The sequence below is a fragment of the Poecilia formosa genome, unplaced genomic scaffold (genome assembly GCF_000485575.1).
Source record: "Poecilia formosa unplaced genomic scaffold, Poecilia_formosa-5.1.2 Scaffold28, whole genome shotgun sequence".
In the NCBI taxonomy this organism is placed as follows: domain Eukaryota; kingdom Metazoa; phylum Chordata; class Actinopteri; order Cyprinodontiformes; family Poeciliidae; genus Poecilia; species Poecilia formosa.
Genome location: NW_006799967.1, coordinates 3,237,177 through 3,258,537, shown reverse-complemented (window position 1 = coordinate 3,258,537; position 21,361 = coordinate 3,237,177). Strand labels below are relative to the sequence as shown.

At 38.7% G+C, this 21,361-nt stretch overlaps 1 protein-coding gene across 1 annotated transcript in view; it reads right to left on the bottom strand.

Annotated features, from left to right (window-relative positions):
• lamc3 (laminin, gamma 3) overlaps positions 1 to 21,361 on the bottom strand; it is a 124,881-nt gene that overhangs the window by 51,149 nt on the left and 52,371 nt on the right. Inside the window, exons 7-10 of the mRNA XM_007548924.2 lie at positions 17,162 to 17,260; positions 16,227 to 16,363; positions 15,812 to 15,931; positions 2,060 to 2,258 (exon numbers count right to left, since the gene is read on the bottom strand). Of these exons, the coding sequence (XP_007548986.1) occupies positions 2,060 to 2,258; positions 15,812 to 15,931; positions 16,227 to 16,363; positions 17,162 to 17,260 (555 nt within the window). The remainder of the gene's footprint in view (positions 1 to 2,059; positions 2,259 to 15,811; positions 15,932 to 16,226; positions 16,364 to 17,161; positions 17,261 to 21,361) is intronic.

Genomic DNA, 21,361 nt, shown 5'->3' with positions numbered 1-21,361 from the left:
CCTCAGACTGACTGAACACAACATGTTTATAAATTCTCTCTGAATTTATATATAGACATGCATTTTTTTTTTTTTTTTTTGCAAAATGTGATCTGATGGCTGCTGAACCAAGTATCTGTCTAAACGTAGGAGGATACTTTATGCATTATGCAGTAAGAGAGTGAGTGAAACCACTCGGTTATGTGGAGCTGCAGCTGTTAAAAGCAAAGTGTTGCTGTGGGTCAGAGACGCTTTAACTTAGACGCATAAAAATACGGATAAAATGTTTAATTCAAAATCCAAACTACTGAATTAAAAACCAACAGATAAATAAACCGAGTCAAATCCTACAGATACCAGAAAGAGTAGCAACAAATAGCTAATCACACCCATCTTAATGAATCCTCTCTTATGACACATTTGTAATATGTTTGCCAACGAGGAGGAAGGTCGCTCAGTGTAAGGTAACATGAAAACATGGAACAAGATAATAAACAGCAGAGAACAATGAGTCACATTTCTGGTAAACACAAGTATTCACCTGGAATAGTTTCATGTATGTAATACAAAAATACAAACCCCCCCCCAAAAAAAAAACATTGTTTTGCTATGTGCATATCTTATCTTTATTATCGTTGATTTTTTTCCCCCTATTTACTGAGGAGTATTGAAATACAATCTGCCACTTTACCTGTAAGAAACCACCAATCCTTTAGAGGCGGAACACTGAGATTATAAAGTTTAAGTAAAATACATATATGCGTTTCAAACAAGATATTTATATACCCTGTATATAACACAACATGGAATTTTTTTGTCTCACTGTCTGATATTAAATCAGACACTTTCCCTTTAAACAAGGAAGCAGTATGTTTGAGATGTTACCTAAAAATACATCTAGAGATGCATCTCCAATTTCCAATAATGTTATTTATCACAAACTTAAAAGCCATGACAAGATTATCTAGCCTTCCTGGAATTTCTTAAAGGTGTAGTAATCAGTAATCAGTGCATGTAAACTTCTGAAAAGAATATAGAAACTATCATCTGTCTCCCATTACTTTGGCATCTTAGCAAACCTACATAATTTTCATTATCCTAACTCATCTGAAACAGGAAGGGCTTGGCATTATCTGAAGTCAGGTACTATAAATATGTGCTATGTGATTCACAGCAGTGATTTGCTCTGTTTTTAATTGTCTTCTTACATTTTTGTCACTTTTAAATGGTTGAAGTCATCAAACAAATTCTAATATCAGCCATAGATAACCCAACTGAATATAAAAATGCAAAAAAACATTTCTAGCCATGTGCCAGCATGTCAATTAGTTTTAAGTTCTAACTTTGACTAGGCCAAAAAACCAAAAACAAAACAAAAATACATTCTGACTCATTCAAAAGTGGTTTCCTTTAGAACATTGTCTTGCTGCATGACCCAAGCGCCGGGCAAATACATTTTCACAAAGGGTCAGTTTGGTTTGGCTTTTTGCACAACCACCTACAACTTCTGCTTGTGACCTCATATACTCTGAGGACTCTTTAATTTACACCCTTCAGTTGAAAATGTATCCGTATGTTAAAACTGTTAAATCATTAATCACATCTCCTTTCCAGTGATTAGTCTGGTGTGACTGTGGCTCTCGTTCTGCATTGTCCTTGGACTTCCAATGCCTCCGCTAGAGGCATAGCATGTATAAATGGATATGTGCTGCAGCTCTGTACCTGGCAGGTCTACATGACAGCCAGCAGATGAAGGAGCCGGCTCATTACCACATTTTCACCGTGGCATTCAGCTGGGGTTGTGACAGCAATGTCAATGTGGGTGAATACTAATCCTAACGTGTTTTGTCCTAAAAGGCCCCTGTTCTGTGGGCGCGCTAAATATAATGTCGCAGAGAACAACCCAGACAACAGGGGGAGGCGCACAGACACGGAGAACAAACAAACATCCTAACATCCGGGCTATGGATTTTGTGTTTCCCTGAGACAAAAAAAAAATAATAAAAAATCGAATACAGCGGTAGCTTAAAAAAAAACAACGCAGCTGCAAACTGACAGCCTGACGCCCGCCTGCTCCTACCTGACAGCGAAGGAGCGCCATGGGGTGAGGCCGGGGTCGACGTCTGGCAGCGGCTGGTAGGAAAGGTCTGCTGACAGGGCAGTTCCAGATCCTTGGAGCAGCAGTGTGACACGGTCAGGGAGCAGCTCAGAGGTTTCAGAGGTGAAGGTGATGGAGAGGAGCTGGCCGTAGCTGTTGACTTTGTGACCCAGGAATTTCTCTGGTTGGAAGGAAAGCACAGGATGGACGTCAGGAAGTAGAGTCGAGTGAGTTTTGCAATTAAAGTCCGAGACGGCCTGCTCAAGTATAAACACAGATTTGTGTACAAGCTCGTTGTGGTGAGAGCCGACAGAGGATATAACCAACAAAGTCCACCTGCAAGTCATTTTTATCACAGTATTAATCTAGCCGTTCCGTAAACAAAGCATTGTGGAGGCGAAGGAAAACACCAGACACACAGATGTGGGAAAGATTGAAGAAGGGTTATGTTATAAAACAATATGAGTTTTTCATGGAGGACTATTCATTATCTAAAAATCACCAAGACGTTGCCATCATCCACTTACACTGACGAGTCAGGAAATAAAAGCAATAATTCGGAGATGCAGTTATGAGGCTCATGGTAACTCTAGAGGAGCTGCAGAAATCTATCGACGGGACGACTATCAGTCACATCCCAAATTTGGCATTCATGGAAAAAAAAAGAAAAAAAAAAAGGAGGCCATTATTGAAAATCTTTTCAAATCTTTGATTTCCAAGAAAGTATTTCCTATTTTTTTTGTGTGTTAATGCATCACAAGCTTCCATTATTTCATTTCCAGATGAGTTTGGCGTTGCCAAAATCTGGTTTTATAGCTGGTTTTATTTTATGCAAAACGACCAAAGTTATTACAACTTGGCAGATACCAAGTCAACAGCTGCTACGATATAATTGTTGCCATTTAGTGGTCTGGTTAGATGAGGCTAAAACTGAACAGCTTGAACAAAGTCCTTTGCAAGGTGAGAATATTTCACTTGACGTCACTCAGAACAAACCATCCAACATCCCGTGAACCAGGGTGGTGGCAGCATCAAGGCATGGGCGTGACAGAGAAGCTGCTCAGAGTCGATGGACAATAAAGGATGGATTCTGACAGGAAGCCCATAGGAGACCTTTTTGTGAGACGGTAAATCCTAAACACATAAACAGAGTCACGACAGAATGTTTTATATCTCTAATTATACTGAAACGTGGGGTAAGCGTTTCCGAGAAGCTGAATCCATTTACATGGCACACTTTTTTTGGAAATATTTAGAATTCTTTCCGGTCATCGCTACAATTATAAACTATTTTAATGTTGTTATATTTTTTGCTTTTGTTGCTTTTGAGTGCTTCTGGAAGGCTCAGCCTTTGACCAGATGTTTTGGCTTTTTTGCTCATAAAATGAGAAACCCTGCTTATTAAGCTCACATGAAGAACCTGTGTAATTACACATTAGCACATTTTTTGCTGGGCTACAATAAATTAAAGACACTCTCAGACATTTCTACCACAAGACACCAATTTCCCACACTTAAAGCAGTCTAAACACAGAGCAGCAGAGTTTTTTTTTTTTTTTTTTTTCTGTCTGAGTCTGAGGAACGTAGCCTAAATCCCCCTCAGTTAAACATGTAAACAGTTTACTGAAAGTCTTGCATCAGTCACGGCATGACTGATCTGGTTTTCAAAGAAAATAAAGTAAAAAAAAAAAAAAAAAAAAAAAAAAGCAAGATTACTTCCTGGATTCTTTTTTTTTTATTATATTATTTTACAAATTCAAAATAAAATGCAGAAGCTTCCAAGACATGTGTTGTTGTCACATTGAGTTGTAAGTCGGCTGTCAGACTTGTCAACACCCCTGCTGGCAAGTATGACAGCGTGTGAATGCTATTCGTTGGGAGCTCATAGCTATTCTGTTGTTGTTTGAAGGATTTCATTCTTTTTTTTTTTCCCATCCAAAAGGCTTTTAGTGCTGACAGATTCTAAGGAATTTGACATATTCATCTTCACCTTTATTCCATTCTTCTATCACTCACATGTCGCGCTCGTCTAAAGCATGAATAATCCACCTCCGTGCTTAACAGCTGGTGACATGTACTCTAATGTAAGCGTTTATGTAAACATCAGCACTGCACATATTAGTCGTAGTCTACAATCCTCCAGGGTCCCCAAAAATGATGTCACTTTCCATAATTGGTGCATCAAAATGTTTCACATTCTAATCTAATTAAAATTTAGCTTTACGGTGAAAAGAAATGTGTTAAACATCGCCTTTAAATCAGAGTGATTCAATGCTTTTGTCATCTTGTAGGTGACGTAAACTGAATATCTTTGTAATTAATTTTAAGATCAAATAAACCTTGAACATCTACCCTCAATAAGCTTAGAATGACTCTAGTGACAAAAACAAAAGTCTTAAAAAGAAAGTATGACTCCCCACTAATAAGCTACCTGTCACCGTTAGCAATTTTCAGTAATAACACATTTATGCTTAAAAAGTATAAACCCCAAAAGTTCTTTGAATAAAGACTGATGACCAACAATTATGACTTCATAGCTTTGTAAAAGCATGGCAGTGTCCACATTATGACATGGCAGATCTTTTTTCAAGAAGTGAAGGGGACGTAAGTTACAGCGCAGTCCTTGAACAAAATTCACTTGAACACGATTCACCTCCTGCAACGCTCGAGCGTACACACAGTAGACAAAGCATTCTGATGTGTTCAAATACATCCGAAATACTGTGCCACAATCTGCTTTCATTGATTAGAAAGCGTGACAAAAATTTCTCAGCACTAAGCCCGGGTCAAAATATTTCAATAGAGCTCCGTGAGAGGTGTTGTGTGAGTGGTTGGAAGTTCGGTGGGGTGTTTTTCTCAGAAATGCACTTGAAAAGCAATGTTGACGTTTCGCTCCGACTAGTCCGCTTCCACTATCCGGCTTTTGCATCTGCAGGAGACGTGGATACTTTGAGGAATGTTTATCTGATGCGGCGAGGAATTATGTACATTTGTCCAGTTCGTCACTAAAGAGCTACTATAATATTTACACTGCTAAATGGCGAAAAACCCCTGTATGGAAACTGCAATGTCATCATACACGGAGTAGGCTGTCTGCAGAAAAATGCGGGGCTCTCTCCATGATCATTTCGTAAGATGTAACAAACATATTTCTGACCTCACATTTTGGTAAATGTTATCAAAACCTTTACTTTTTTCAGTTTAAGTTCATCTGTAGTACATCTGATAATAAAATATGCTTGTTAAAAGTATCCCTTGCTTATATCAAGAAAACAATTTTTAAAACAAACGTTTTTTTTCTTTCGCAAAAGACGACTTCACATTCAAGTCATTTTCACCACATCTTTTATTTGCTCTTAAAAAAAAAGAAAAAAAAAAAGATAAAAACGTTCATACAATAACACAATGCTACCGTTCTCTTACCAGATGTGGTTAAGTGAGAGGGAAAAATGACAGGTTGCACGCTTGGTTGCCATCTTGTTTTGGTGCGTAATCGTGTGTGAAGTACATCCTGAGCTCCTCGGGGGCTTAAGAGGGCTTTGGAATTGAGTGGGTGATTTTGCTTGTGAGGGGTCTGTGGCATCATTCAGAGCGATTCAGCCGTCTGATCAGCCAGTATCTGTTCAACCAGGAGTCGGCTTTTATTTTTCGTGCGGTGCCCTTGCGTGCCTCCCCTCCCCCTCTCATTGGCAGCCACACTGATGAATGTTTTTTTTTTTTTTTATCTCAACTGCTATTTAAATTGACTTTCTGATACCCTGAAATGAGGCATTTTCAGGCGTTGGTAAAATATTACCGACTGCATAAACAACACGTAGCATCTTATTTTAGTGGAATGCATTATTATGTCAGATTTGTCCTTTCCTCTCTCGGTCTCATATCGTGAATTTCATTTCAAATGAAACATTATGTCCTTCGCACATTGCATTTGAGGCTCTTTACAATAAATCATAACACTATGTCAGCAGAGTGAATGTTATCGCAAGCAACAAAAGTGCCGCAATAACCTTGTTGTATAATTGTACGCGTTTCAATTGAAACTACGTGCAATCACCTTCCGATTTCATTTTTGTATTCCGCCTTATTTTGATCAGACAGCATCCTCACTCGCAGCCTTGTGGGAGTTGCAGAAGTCTCTCCGGATCTATCGGACTGTCAGAACGGCTCCCTTCCTTAACTGCATTCAGCTGAACCCAAAGAGTTTTTCTGTCCAATGTAGCTGTGAATTCTGGCTAGCTCATACCAAAACTGCTTCTTTTATTGATACAGATCTAGCGTTAGGATCAGTAACAGGCTACAAACAGAAAAAAAAAAAGTCACTTTTCATCTTTAGTCTTCTAGCGTGAAACTAAGTGTCTGGGGTAAAAACTGATTTCTATTTGGAATTGTTCATAATTTCATCCAACTTGTTAAAAAAGTGTCCTTCCATTTGTGGAAAGGTAACACATACAGCATGATGCTGTCGCCACACTTTTACTACTCTGGGTGTGATGTTCTTCTGGTAATATGCTGTGTTGTTCTCGTGCCAGAAATGCCATTTGAATTTGAGATCAGAGGCGCTAGTTTTGTTCCAGAGTAACAAATTCTTAAACAATCTAGTGAGATTGTAGGCAGGCCTGGCGCTTTCTTCGGATAAGAAAATAAATGTATCCTATAAGTCCAGCTGTAAGTGCACAACAAAGGGGATTGCTGTCACATGGACAACGCAACCAATACTCATCCAAAATTGTCCGCAACCTCTTCAGACGTTTGGCAGCCTCAATGACCAGTTTCAGTTTGATCTGGGGTTTTTTATCAATCTCGCAGACATGTCACGTTTTAGTAATGTCCCTCTGACTCCATGTTTTCTTCAAATACCGATGAGTTTCTTTACTGTGCTGCAGTATAAAAATAGACTAAAAACACTGTCCATTTTTTGATTCTTCTCCTGACTGATAACTTTCTGCAAAGTGATTCTATCCATCCATCCATCTACCCTTTTTTCTTTCCACCTTTTGCCTTTCTAATATCTTCCTTCACACGTACGGGGTAAAAATAAAAGCTGAGCTTTCCTTTAAGCAAGTAGCAGTGACAGGTTTACTGTGAGGATACATTAATGAGCAGAGCAGAGGACACGATTATTTATATTCATCATCCAACTTTAGGAGCGGGATTTGGAGGAAATGAGAACCAGGCAGTGATTCAATGACGAAGGCTTTTGTTCCATGGGGTAATCGATAGTACTTTCTGTTCAATCCCGTAAGCCATCGCTCATGCCAGACAGACTTCAGATGCAAAGGAAATAGATAATTATTGCTAATCAGACACAAAGGGAGTGGCATGATAAACACCTGCAGTCCAGCCATCGGCATGGAGGACACAGACGGCGTTCTTGCTTCGAGCAAACACGTCTCCGAGGAGTTTGAGATCAATACCAGTTGAAAAGGCTAAACAAATTAAAACAGAAAATCTGTAGCGCAAGAGGGGAAAAAAAGGCTTTCTTATGAAATGCATTTTCAATTAGTGAGACGTTCCTCAGACGGGCTGAGTCACAAATTTACATCTGAAGTAGTTAACCGCGTAGGAATTACAAAAACAAGCAACAGATCGAAACACATTTCCAAGTTTTTTTTTTTAGTCCCATTTTTGCCAGTTTAAAACATACAAAAGAAAAAAAAACTAGACATTTTGTTGATAAATTCCATTTTAGCTGTGGCAGCGTCTAAGATGAGTAGAGGAAAAAACATGTTGTTTTAAAAAGGAGTGAATGGTAAAGGATTTTATACGATGGTTTATGCAGAGTATTTATGCGAAAATGAGATCCGTGGTTCTGGGAACCTTTGCTGTACATCTTCCCTCCCTTTATTTCTGCCTTTGTTGTGAATAATTACCCTGGATACAGGCCACCACCACCTCTAAATCGCAGGCTGAAATGTGCTCTATATAAAAAAAAACTGACCTGATTTAACCCCAGCCAGAACATCCAGAAAAGTTTGAAAACAACTTTTCATTCCTGATTCCTTATAGTATATTTATTTATTTTTTTGTTAAAATAATCACATTACAAATGAAACCTCCAGTTCTTTTACTAGAGGTAAGTTATTTGCTCTAACCGCTAATTTTTACCATTGCTTTAAGTAAAAATGTTTTTTTCTTTCATGTTTTTTACAGGTTTTGAATCTTTTAATTTATTATTTATATGTGCAATATTTGATGTCTACATACTAAAATTAGTCCATTTTCAAATGTAGGACAAAGGATTTCCAGTTCCCGAATAAGAAACCACCGGAAAAGTGTGGTTTGCATTTTCATCCACCTCTTTTATTCTCAGACCACCAAATGAAATCCACTGCAACCAACTGTGTCCAAAGTTCATTGAACTATTAAGTACTGTGACTTGAACCTCTGCATATTCTCTTTTTTTATTATTTAGACAGAACCGTTGCTGTACAAATATATTAATCACTTACAGTTAGCAACATCTAAAATGCATACGGATGAACTTTATCGTTTTGTGTTGGGGAAAAAAGAAAGAGAGAAATTGGAGATGCTGTCAACAACACTCCACGCCAAACCGAACCAAGACACACAGGAGTCTGAAAACACACCACCTCAATTTTAATGCAAGGTGCAAAAACAGTTTAATTATTCCCTGTGATCCATAGAGGCAGCGCCGTCATCGCATAGGTCTAATTCTCACAATTCACTTGCTTTGGAACTCTAATGCAGAGAGGTGAAATAGCTACAAGGCTTTTAACAATCTCCTCCAGATGCTAATTAAGTCTCATCAGGTGCATAAGTAGCGCCACCTGGTTTTTAAACAATTAAATGTCAGGTGAGTGGTGGGTGTTTTATATTGTATGCTGTTGCTTTATGCACATTGGCAGGATTTATTTGGTTCCATATTGCTGTTCATAGTTTAGGACATTAAAGCAGGAATTAATTAAAATAGCCACACTTCCGCAGTTTCTTTTTTTTTGTTGTTTTTTTTTTTTTGTAATATTTTCAACATCTATAGAAATTCCTTCCTTGTATTTTTATAAATGTTCAATAAGGCACTAAGTAATTCAAAATATTTTACTTTTTTTGGTTTTAACATTAATGTTAACGTGAAGTTGCACCAATCCTCTGTAAGTGCACGTTACTTTTTTCCTTTTTCAAAATAATACAAAGAAATCAAGCTTGTGGCATTATTTTCCTTTTTCTTTTTTTCTTTTTTTTTTCCTTTGCACTCAATCCACATCGAACTGAGGCCAAAACAGGCATGTGGCAAATTGTGATTCTAGGTAGCATTACACCCCCAAGTTTCATGTATTTATATGCATATATTCTGACTCTTCCGTTAACTCGCATTTCTGAAACTCTGTAAAACCGCCTTGTTTTAAAATATGCTCTCTCCAGTGAGTCACTCTGACAAACAGCACTCAGGCGACACTCAAAAGCGTAGCCTTTGCCAGCAGAAGATTACTGTTGCTTTAGAGAACAGCCCCAGTAGAGCCACTGATTTTGAGGAACAGACAAGAGGTAATTACCCACATTTGGGGAGTGATACACTGTAATACTGAGTAATGGGAGACTTCCATGTTCACAGAAAATAAAAGTCAACGGTTATTACATCTAAAGTGATTAATTGGGAATGTATATGGCACATACCTTGCATAACTGTGGGTAATGAGCCCAGGAATATAAACATGCGATTAAGCTGGAATTTGCACCTTATGCTCCCTTATGGTTTCAAACACTTGTGTTCAGATGTAGCTTGTAGGTTGTTACAGTGCACGGGTGCCTTTCATTTATTTATTTATTTATTTATTTATTTTTTTTTTGTATGTGTTAGCAAAGACAGGACTACCAAAGCACAAGTGCAATATAGCGGCAAAAACAGCACCATTCACAGTGATAAATCATTGCACAGAAAATAAAACATAAACAACCAGTGAATTATTTGTTTAAAATTGTGATCTGGTGCCTATGCATGGCCATGAATTTATATCAATTATTTTAAATAGCATGATAAATTGAAGGAAAATGGCACCTCATGGCTGATAGAGCAGGACAATGTAATCGTCCCCAGTTCTACTTCTGGCCATTTACTGCATGTCTTCCCCTTCAGTCTGTCCTTCAGTCTGTCCTTCAGTCTGTCCCATTTCTAATGAATAAAGTCCAATGGAGCCACAAAAACTGAAGAACATTAAATAAGTTTCATTCCAACTCCAGCTTAGTGTGTGTTAGATGCACAAGAAGCCAAAAGCATATCTGTGACCTGGCAACTCCTCGTCATGACAAATTGATTACACGATCAGTTTAGATAACTAATAAATCATTATTTTCTGTATTTTCAACAAAATCAGGACAAGTTTGAACGTTCTGGTAGCTTTTGCATTTACGTTGCTTTTTAAATACATTTCTCCTCATTCAGATTTCTTCTGTTTTTGCTCATTTGCCACATTAATATGTCTCAGAGCGTCAATAAAATTTCAAATATCAGACAATTTCATTGTCTGATATTTAAATGAAATTGAGGGTTGAAGCGATGATTTCACTTATTAGCACATTAAAGATATTCAAATCAAGCTGACCAAATATGGATAAAGTAATTGTCCTCAAATCCTAATAAATGCTTGCACCACCATTGGCAGCAACAACTGGCATTATGTGGTGCCAGCAACTGGCAACGAGCCTGTACAATTATTGTTTTTTTTTTTTTTGCAAAACAGTTTTAAATTAGATTTGAATGCGGGGCTTTAGACCATGAACAGACTGTTTAAGGTCGTGTCACAGAGTCTCAGTTGTTTTTAATCTAGAGTTTGGCTTTTTTTTTTTTTGTGTTTGTTTTGGAGTTATTCAGAGGTGGAGTTGGTGCTGTGTTTCAGATCATTTTCCTGCTACACTTGACTTGATGTTCAGACACATTGCTCTAGGGTTTTCTGGTGCAGAGCAGAATTTTTGGTTTATTCTGGCACCATGTTGTCAAACAGGATCTAAATTCGCAGACACATCAGACAGACTGTGAATTTTAGATAAAGCAAGAATATACCACGCGCTTACGTTCTCACTTAGGACAAAAGGCTGGACCTCAGAACATTACTTGTACAAAATCTGAGGGGGGCAAATAATGTTTTCACAACAATGAACATACAACTCATACAAGGCAGTAACTCTTAACGTTTTGGGATTTGCCTCACCACATCCAAGCAGGCTGCAGATGCTTTCATTTTACTTAAACGTACACAAACTGCTGATGAAAAATATCAGCTGTGTCGCCGAGTGCTTCCTTAAAAATGATCCCTTGGCTACCCAGAAAAGTTTTCAGCCTTTTGCCGTCTGATTTTCAACCAGTTTTCTTTCGCCTCTCAAAGAGATTAGAAGCCTGCTGTCTTTGCTGCTGCCGACAGTCTGCCAGGAGCACACCAAGCCGAACTCGCAAGTGATAGATCTCTGCATAACTTTTGGTGAATAGTGGATGAGCTCCCAATCAATCAGAGGATTTAGGATTTGGATTTCTCTTCACCTCAATTAAATCAGCTCAGTCTGATTAAATCATTGCTGCCTTGCATAAACACGAGTGCCACTGAGGCTCCATCACCGGCTGCCATGGCAACAGTTTGAGGGCGAAGGCTGCGTGGACAAACTGTGAACTTTTAAATATTGCACTAGATAACCTGCGTGTGTACTTTACATAACAGAGAGCCCATCTATCAGGCCATCAATATTTATATACGTTTGTCCGGGGTGTTTTAAACAGCAGTTTCGGGTTTTGAAACCGAGCCTCATAACTGCTTAAAAAAAAAAAAAAAAAGAATGGCATGGAGTGAAAAGTGGACAAAACAGGAAGAGTCACTCCAGCAGTTTGGCAGTATTTTAGATATTTAAAACAAAACAATCTAATTAATAATTTGCGATAAATTCTCATATCATGATACGTTTTCCCAGCCGTATCGTCCGGCCAAACTCCAGACGTGTTTCTGATGAAGAGATGACAATAAGGAACAATATAAAGCTCAAAAGGTTGATGTAAAATACTAACCCAGCACCCAATCTCCACTTCCAAATAAGATGTAAGTGATGTAAGTGACTTGGAAAATTTGGCAGGCGTTTGGAAATTAAATCAGAATTAGTGAAGATCAGAAGCAGAAGTGCAAAGCTTTGACAAAAAAAAAAAAAGAAATATCAGAAAACAGCCAATTAATTATTTCTTATGAGGGGACACCGCTTTCTCATCAACAAATATTTGAACAAAGCCAAATTTACTTGCGAGTAAGGTACTTTAAATGAAAACAGGCTGAATATTTATCCATCTCTCACCCATTTACTACAATAGATTTTCTCTTGACTTTCTTATGCGGAAGGTCTTTTTGATTTTGCATGTCTCCAGAAGGCAATGCCACAAGAAAAACTTTACGCGTGCCGGGCTGCAGGTACCCTTTGCAGCAGCTGTGCTTGAATACGAGTGTCAAGAAGCCAAGGGATGTTTATAAAGGGTCTTCTCTTTCTCTCATGAGTTTAGCATAAGGATAACCATATTCTGCTCCGCTCCTTTCTGCTACAGGCAAAGTTCATTAAAATTCTGTCCTTTTCTTCACATTTGTCCTGTTTTCTTTGAGCCCTGCTCCCGCTTCAGGCTCAGCAGGTCGGGTTGTTCTACCGATAGGAAGAAAGATCAACATTACAGGCTTTTCAGCAGATGGCTCCGAGGTCTTGAGACGCTCGGTGTCCCCGTCGGTATGAAGCGCAGCCTTGCCAAGGCAGCCGCAGTCGCTGTCCAGCATATTCAAGTGGCAACCGAAGATCCTGAACGCAGGACAAAAGCAACTGTTTTGTTTGCCAGTAACACTTTCTGGCAGCCACGCTTAAAGTTGCTAAAGGGACTGGAAATCCATCTGCACCAAGTGTTAGGCAGACATTCAGGATAAAACAGGGGGGGGGGGAATATGGCAAGACTTAAGAGTACAAGTTTCTCTAAGTGTAGACACAAAAACACACTCACGACTCTCTGCCTGCATTCATTTATGACGTGACGGATTTAAACTGAAGCAAAAAAAAAAAACAAAAAAGATCGAGAGGAGGAGGCAATTCACAATGTTTACAAAAATGAAACATCTTCATGTCGAAGGAAAAAGAAGGAGCAATTTTGACATCCCGGCTGGTGCAAGCAACATGTTGGCTTAACTGTCAGGAAGACTCAAAAAAATAATAAAAATAAATAAAAGGTGAGTGCAATTCCGCCTTCCAATTTCCTTTTGCACCGTCTGAAACCCTCCCAATTCTGGCCGACCCTCTTTGTCAATAACTGTTGAGGAAAAACATCTGCACAGTACTGTCCACTGTTCGGGCAAGGGTTGTTAGTTTTGGAACTGACCAAGCTAAACAGTTTCTTATTTTCCCTGGAAAGCCAGTAGAATTACTGATTATTAAATATGAGCAAGCCCAAGAGAAACTAAAGCAAGAACAAAATAATAACACAAAAAACACTCACTCAATCACAGAATGGCATTTTGTGTGATGCTAGACGCTGTGTTGTCACTCAGAATTATCTCCAACGCTTGTGAAGATGCACAGTGGAGGGATTTCAGTGCAAAAATGCAAATTAAAAATAAATAAATAAATAAAAAAACAGCCGGAGCAGAGAGAGGGAAAACTAGAGCCGTTTCCAAAGCAGCTGCCACTTTGGTGTAATCTTTAAAGTGACTCTGCACATGCACAACTATGAAAAAGGCAAGAGAAAATGAGATCATTATTAGCAATGCCACTGTAACAGATGTGTGTATACGTTATGTAGAGAAAAACCATAAACAAGCGCTGCACAAAGTAGATAACCATGCTGTCGCGAAGCTGTTCGTAGGCAGTTGGGATGCTAATCTGTGCAACGTGGCCTTCAGAGACACCAAAGAAGACTGGGAAAATAACGGCAGCCGTAAAAAAGAAAAACATTTCTAACTGCACATGTCCATGTTTATTAATGTTTACTATCTGTCACGGCATATAATTATTCATTTTAGAGTTATATGCACAGATTGACAAATTCAAACTGGCACGTCAGTGACTTAGCAGTGCATTTCTAATAATGTTTGACAAATTATGCCAGACCACCATGCTTTGTCGCAGCCTCTTTCAGCACAGCGCTTCTCATCCGTCTAGAAAAAAAAAAAAGAAAAGAAAAAAAGACGCCCCAAGATGAAGTTGTTCTCTGTGATCACGCATTCTGGGCATTAAAACCCAGAGACTTCAGGGTTAATGGGATTGCTCCTGTTTTGCTTCTGGCTGAGGTCTGAGTGATGGCCGGAGGGAATCTGAGAAGATGGCCAAAACCGACTTAGCGGAGACAAGAGGAAGTCAAGCCAATTTTCACTTTGTTGGTTCTCCAGCTTTGCNAAGGCATCCAATTCCATCAGGCGTTTGCTGCTGGGGCAGCTGATGAAAAGGGGCTCAAAGTCTGGTAGCTTGGACAGATTATTCTCTTATCTTCTAATGGCTCTGAGAGGAATTTTTTTTATTTTTTTATTTTTTCGGAAGTAATGATATCAGAATAACCATCATATGAACTGCAGCCAAAACGCAGGAGTATGGGGAGGAACAACAAGGATGAGCAAAAGACATTACAAACTATTACATCTTCCAGCTGGAGGGTTTTTTTAAACTTGTATATTGTATCTTTCAACAACATTCACTAAAATAATTTAAAGCATAATCAGTGCATCATAAAGAATAGTAAAATGTCTTAAAATGAATTGGATGTAGAATAAAGCATTAAAATATGTCTTCAGTGGAGATTTAAAATGTTCCAGTGTTTGTACACATCTAATATTTAGAGGCAGATTATTCCAGAGTCTGGACTCTGGCCTAAAAACAAGTCCGTCTCCTCAGGGTTTGAGTGAAAATCTTAGGATGAATAAATAAGATAAGTAACTTTTTAGTGAAGTCTCCAACAGGGGAAAACAACATTAAAATTATCCGAAAAACTGTCATTTGTGCAGATCTCGCTTTTATTTAATTTTATTTATTTCAGTCTGCAGTTTTTGGAGGTGATTGAGCAGACAAGGTGTATTGATACATCCAGCAACCTTAGTTAAAGCATCATATTATTATAAGTAGTTGTTAGCCGATAAAGCAAGCTATTACTGATAGCGCCTTCAATTCAATTAAAAAACTCTCTCTTTAAAAGCTTAACCTGTGGTTTTAAATCATACTAATAAGACAGAAGTGATTTAGTTTTTACAAAATGACTGCTTTTCACTATTGGAAATTTTTCTAGGTAGTTTAATTTGTCTTTCATTAAAGAAGATAAAAAAGGTCTAAGTGGCCTGGTGACTGGCTGTTTGCAGCAACTAGTGGAGAAGTGGCAGTCAAAAACTGAAACCAACATTAAACCGCTATGTTTTGTTCTGGAAACCGGCCTGTGCTCAGTTTCAATGCTACAATGACAACATGCTGAGGTGNTGCTCAGTTTCAATGCTACAATGACAACATGCTGAGTTGACAAAGAGTTCAAATTACAAAAATCCACATAAAGTCATTTTTAAGGCCTCTACATTTCTTGCAACTTCAGGAATCGATGACACAGGAAAAACTGCAAAAGCCCAGATTCACCAAACTCCTTGTCACCACACCGCAGCAAAAATCAATTCAAGTTCCACATTTCAAGACAAGCACTTTTTTTTTCATTACACCAAATTATATTCCTCCACTGAGCTTCAAAATATCAATCCAATTTTATGGATTTGTTGATATGTTTTGGTGTTTTGCTTTCTGACTCACCGGGGGCTCTGTAGAAACCAGTGTCTTCCTCATTAAGAGGCAGCAGGTAGACTTCACCTTCCTTCCACAGCAGGGGGTACCTCAGGCCTCCGGAGAACTCTCCCCACCAGCCGTCCTGATCTGTGACCAGAAGGAGTTTTGAAATTCAAAATATTATCCTCCGTTTCAGCGATAATGACATCGTTAACAATTACAGCTGGAAAGGTAACGCTTCTGTACAGATAACTTGAAATTGAAGTTTTGGATATTAAATTGGTCACTTACACACCAAAACTTCAAGACACTCGAGCAACAGCCAGCTGAATTAAACATTCATTTATAGCAAAGAGTATACCACAATAGAAATGTATGTATCAAGCTGGGTGTATGCAGAAATAATTCATCTATGTATGCAGGTTGATTAGCTTTGACATACCTTCAACGAAGTCTGAGGTGATGTCAGTGGCTCTGTAGTGATTGGACGAGTAGCAGGCGAATGAGTGACCAAAGCAGAAACATGGCTGGCAGCCTGCTGGGTGCTCTCTTTGCATGTTGAAAAATCCTGGCTTGCATCTGTAGGTTTCATACACAAATGGACACGCAACCATGTAGTCAAAATAAAACCCAAGATAACCCACCAGCTGCTTTTGAGCAGTTTAATGCGTCCCACATTCTCACTGTCCCTTAAGGTTCAGCCGCAGAGACGCCGGCTGATGCGCACTGTGGGGCCGAGGAGGAAAAGGAATAAGTGAGTTCAGCCGCAAGGTCCGCGAGCTCTGACCTATACACAGCTACTGGCATATGGGTGGGACAGGAACACTGCTAAAAATCACCCCTTGCACTAGTCACATTACACAGGAGAGGAACTTGTTCAATGAGCTGTGAAATTCAGTGGAAAGAAAAAAAAAGAAAAGTCAAACAGGGACCACGGTATGATTCAGTGGTCCAGGAGTGGGAGCCGTGGAGCCGTGTGTGTTTCCATTGAAACAATGAGTGTATCAGTTTGATCGTGTGTCCTGGAGGAAAATATAAAAGAGGGAAACGGTTGAGTACACTGTGGTAGTCAGGGAAATAGGCAACAGCAAACAAAATGGGTTAAACTTTTGCCTTCTCTTTCTTCACTTTTTTTTTTTTTTTTTTTTCCATTTTGCTGCGCCTGGTTAAAGTGGCGACCTAGCTTCTGAGGATAATTGGTGCAATTCATGTTGGGAAACATTACTTCCCATTATTACAAAAGATGTTTTTTTTTACAGTTGAAAGCAAAAAAAAAAATCATGAGTTGTTCTTATTATGAGGGACTTAAATAGTTACCTTAGCAACCACAAGGTACATACGCACAAAGGTGACATAAGCAACAAACTTCTCACCCACCTATTGCAGCTCTGCCCCTCCACGCTTGGCTTACAGTAGCAATGCCCGTCCATGGGGGAGCACTGATCCAAACTCCCGCTGGGCTCACACTCACACGGCCTACAGACAAGTGATGTCAAACGGAATATTTTTAATCTGCTTATGAATATATATTTACATAGGAGAACACATATTTCAAAGAATAAAGCATCACATCTGAGAGATTAAAAAAAAACGGCTTTACCTTTCAGTGATTAACCTTCATCGTCATCATATGGAGAAAATAGAAATCTGTGTTTACCAGTGTCTCATTTCGAGAGGGAGTTAACGTCGGGGTTATTGCTGCCATTGACGTTTCTTTGTTTATCTTTTACACAGATAGAAACCCCTGGATTAAAGCCACCGTGTTTAGATGTGTCTGTTCAACACATGAAGTCATTCACAGAGCTACTGCTGTCGTTAACGTAGGGCGCTCCATTTCTAACGCAAAGGACTCCCTGTATTTAACCGTGTCTTGTTAAGAGACAAAACTAATGATGGCTGTCTTGCAGCCATTAACTATATATTATATGTTCTGTAAACCAGAAAAAACTCCTGGTTGAGTGTTTTATATTTGTTTCAGCCGAGTCTTTGTCCTGTGCCGATTCAAGAGATCAGCGTTTAAGTTTCTAAAAGAAGAAACAGACCAGGTGAAAACTGCAACTGTGGAGTTCATGGCACAAAACCACTGCAGACCAAAAAGAATATAGAGATTTTATTTTATTTCCCCTCTCCTCCCCCCAAGAAACATCTTGTTGAACCCCATGTATGTTGTTTGCAGGCTCTCCCCATGCAGCTCTCTTGGTAATCAATCCAGCTTTTGCCTACAGTCCAAAAACATCCACGTTAGGTTAACTTGTCTTCCTAAATTGCCCTTGGGAGCGGGTGTACCTGTGCATGGTTGTTTACTCTGTGATGAACCTGGCAACCTGTCTACGATGTGCTGTCACCAATAACCCCCTGGCACAGCATTTTGGTAAGACAACATCACACCAATGGTCAAACACAGTGGTGGTGTGATGGACTGGGGGTTTGATTTGTTGCTTCATGACCTGGATGACTTGCCCTGATTGATGGAGTGATGTTCCCTGGAAGGAGAACATCTGGCCATCAGTTTGTGACCTTAAGTGCAAGCACACTTGGTGTATTTGGAAGAACAGTGATCCAAAGCAGACCAACAAGCCTATGTGTGAAAGCAGCACTGACTAAAATCTGACTGCAGGATGGCTGTGGCATAAACTTAATTGGAGCGTTCACGATCAAAAACCCTTCATCCTGAAAGATTCAAGGGTGATAAGAAGAAAGAATAGAATGTAAGAGAGGAAGTATTTTTTCTCAGCACTATAATCGAATAGAAGATGGACCAGTTTGAAATATAAAGTGCCTTTTGATAACATTTATTGTGAATTGGTGAAAATAAATTGAAAGGAATTAGATTTAAAGGGACATAGCACATAGTGCTATTTTATAGCATAATAAAGTAACTATGTTAACTTCAGTTGTTAAAAAAATGCTATATATACATCAAATATGACTTGAAAGAAAGTTTACTTAAAATTAGGCCTCCGTCTCTTTAAAAACACTCTCTTTCTGAAACTCCGCCTTCAGGAAGTCATCCACTAACCCTTCAACAACGTTTTATTAGCGTTACACTAAGAAGTAGCTCCTATAATGAGCTGAGCAGATGCACAGTTCAATCAGGTGTTTGCTAATTGCTGCTGGCTAGTCTGAAGGAGCTGAGTTGGTGGAGTTGCACGGGAGTGCTGCTTTGTGACATGGAAGCTCGGATGCACGGAAACTGCAGCTCTTCGTAGGAGCTGCACCTTGAAGGTGCCACTAGGTCCACCCAGGCGTTTTGCACAGCTGAATGGTTGCCATGGGAGATTAAAGGATTTTTCAAACATGCATGAAAAAAAAAAAAATCAAAGCAATACTTCAAGTATGTGTTTGATGAAGGAATAACATTATAACAAGATGTAAAGCTCAGAAAATGTCAATTTTGCATGATACTTCCCCTTTAATAGAATATACCGGAGTAGTAAGCATGTGTAGTGTCTACATACTGTACATTTGGGGATATTTTAGTTAGAATAAAACAACATTAATATGCAAAAATAATTATTATCATCTATGCTCATTTAAAGGACTGAGATTTCTCCTTCAGAAGGTTCAACAACATTCATGCAGATATTTAAGTTGGAAATTTTATCCAGATACGTCACAGTTACAAAGACGCAGTCTAACAAATCACGTATGAGATTTCTTTACACAACAAACACGATGGAAGAGACAAGCTGTTGAATGAGACATAAAGACTCTCTCGAGTAACTCTGATAAAACTCAAGAGAGAAAGCGTGCGAGTCGACAGTCGCTTGAAATTTGTCCAAATGTGTTTGATTGTGTTCATTGATTGATTCCTTGTGTTTGAGACTGTAACATAGAATCTATTTCAATGAGGTGCCATTATAAATAATTCAATTATCCCAAGGCAAGCTGCCTATACTTGTTTCTGCTCTAGTGGTCCGGGTAATTCACACCTCAGCTAAACAGCCAGAGTTTGCTGCATGAATGACAGTACGCAGTGTGTGTGCATGAACGCATGCTGCCATAAGCTTATGGACAGTATTCTGACGGACCGTCTCTGCTCTAATGAACGCTCTCTCTTATCTATGACAAATTTGCAGAAACAAATCAAAGTCGGAGAATAAAACTTATCAGAAAGTGGGTAACATAATTTAAAGAATATGTATGTTTTTACAATATACGAACTATAGCTAAACAAATTTGTTTTTTTTTTATACCAATTCTTTTTTGGTTGTGTAAGTTTCTTTATTCCATTTAAAAAAAACAACAACAACAACAAAAAAAAAAAACAAACAAGAATGAACAAGGCCGACACACTACCAGGTTTCAAAGAAGGCCATAAATTCAAAGCTGTAATCCAGTATTTTGCTGCGCTCTTGATTAAAACCAAATAAAAAAAATCTGCTCACTTTGCTTGAATTTATGATGCATTTACTGCCAACCATAAATGCAATATTGTGAAACAAATGTTTTATTTCATCTTATTACAGCAACTTTGGGAAACCTGCTTTTGAACCCCTAGTCTACTGTGTTATCACAGTATCCAGAGTGAGGTGGTAGAAATAATAGTCGATTTAAGCAATCATTGATATGCAATTCAACACTATAATAACTTAGTATTCATCAGGCAGCTACAGTGTATGCAAGGATAGACTTCTCAGGAATTTAAATACGGCAAAACTACTCCTCTGGCACACATGTGCACCATCCTGTACATTAACATGCAGGGTCGCGTGCACGGTTATTTAGTATGAGCTCTTCAAGGTCAGACAAAGTTGAAATGCCCCTTTTATCATGAAAAACGCATGCAGCGGGTCAATGCATCTTCAAGATGCAAGAAAGGTGTGCAGAGAAACTCTAAAATTGGCTTTTAGTGTGCAGAGTCTGAGGTCTAAATGTGGCTCATACCTCAGGAATGAAAGCAACTCTGCCTGTCTTGAAATCAATTGAAACCCTCTGAGCTCATTCTTGTGGCATGCTGGAATTATCAATAACAGAGGCGAGTTCAAACGCAGAGAAACAATATGCGATATGTCAGAGAATGCAGTGCTTGTATAGAGTTTTACTGAAGCGACACTGAAAATATCTGAAGATATCCGTCAGTCTAAGGTCATGTCAATGGATAGTTTACAAAAATGGGAACTCGCTATCGCTTTAACACGTTTTGGTGAAATTCTGAATTTATGTGAAACACAAAAACAGATCAGAAACAAGTCAACATGCTCCTATAATTAAACGTTCAGCAAATTAAAAGTTTGCTGAAGGATCTTCAGCCTTGCACCGTTTGCCATGTGTCACATCCTAACCTTATTCAGGATGATGAATGTCAAGAATATCGGTGTTCACAATAGAGGAAAAAAAATATAACAATTTAGTATTGGTAACTGAATGAAGAGTTTGTTTCTATAACCAAGCAAGTTTACACTAATGTTTTAAGTATATCTTAAGTGTATGCAAAAGACGATAAAAGGATTTCAACCCATGGTTTGTTATAGTCAACGTCCCCCACATGGTGCTTAAATAGTCTATCCATTTATGGAGTTAGATTTGTTTCGGAATTATTCAATCAAAAAAAATAAATAGAAAAGAAACGTCAAA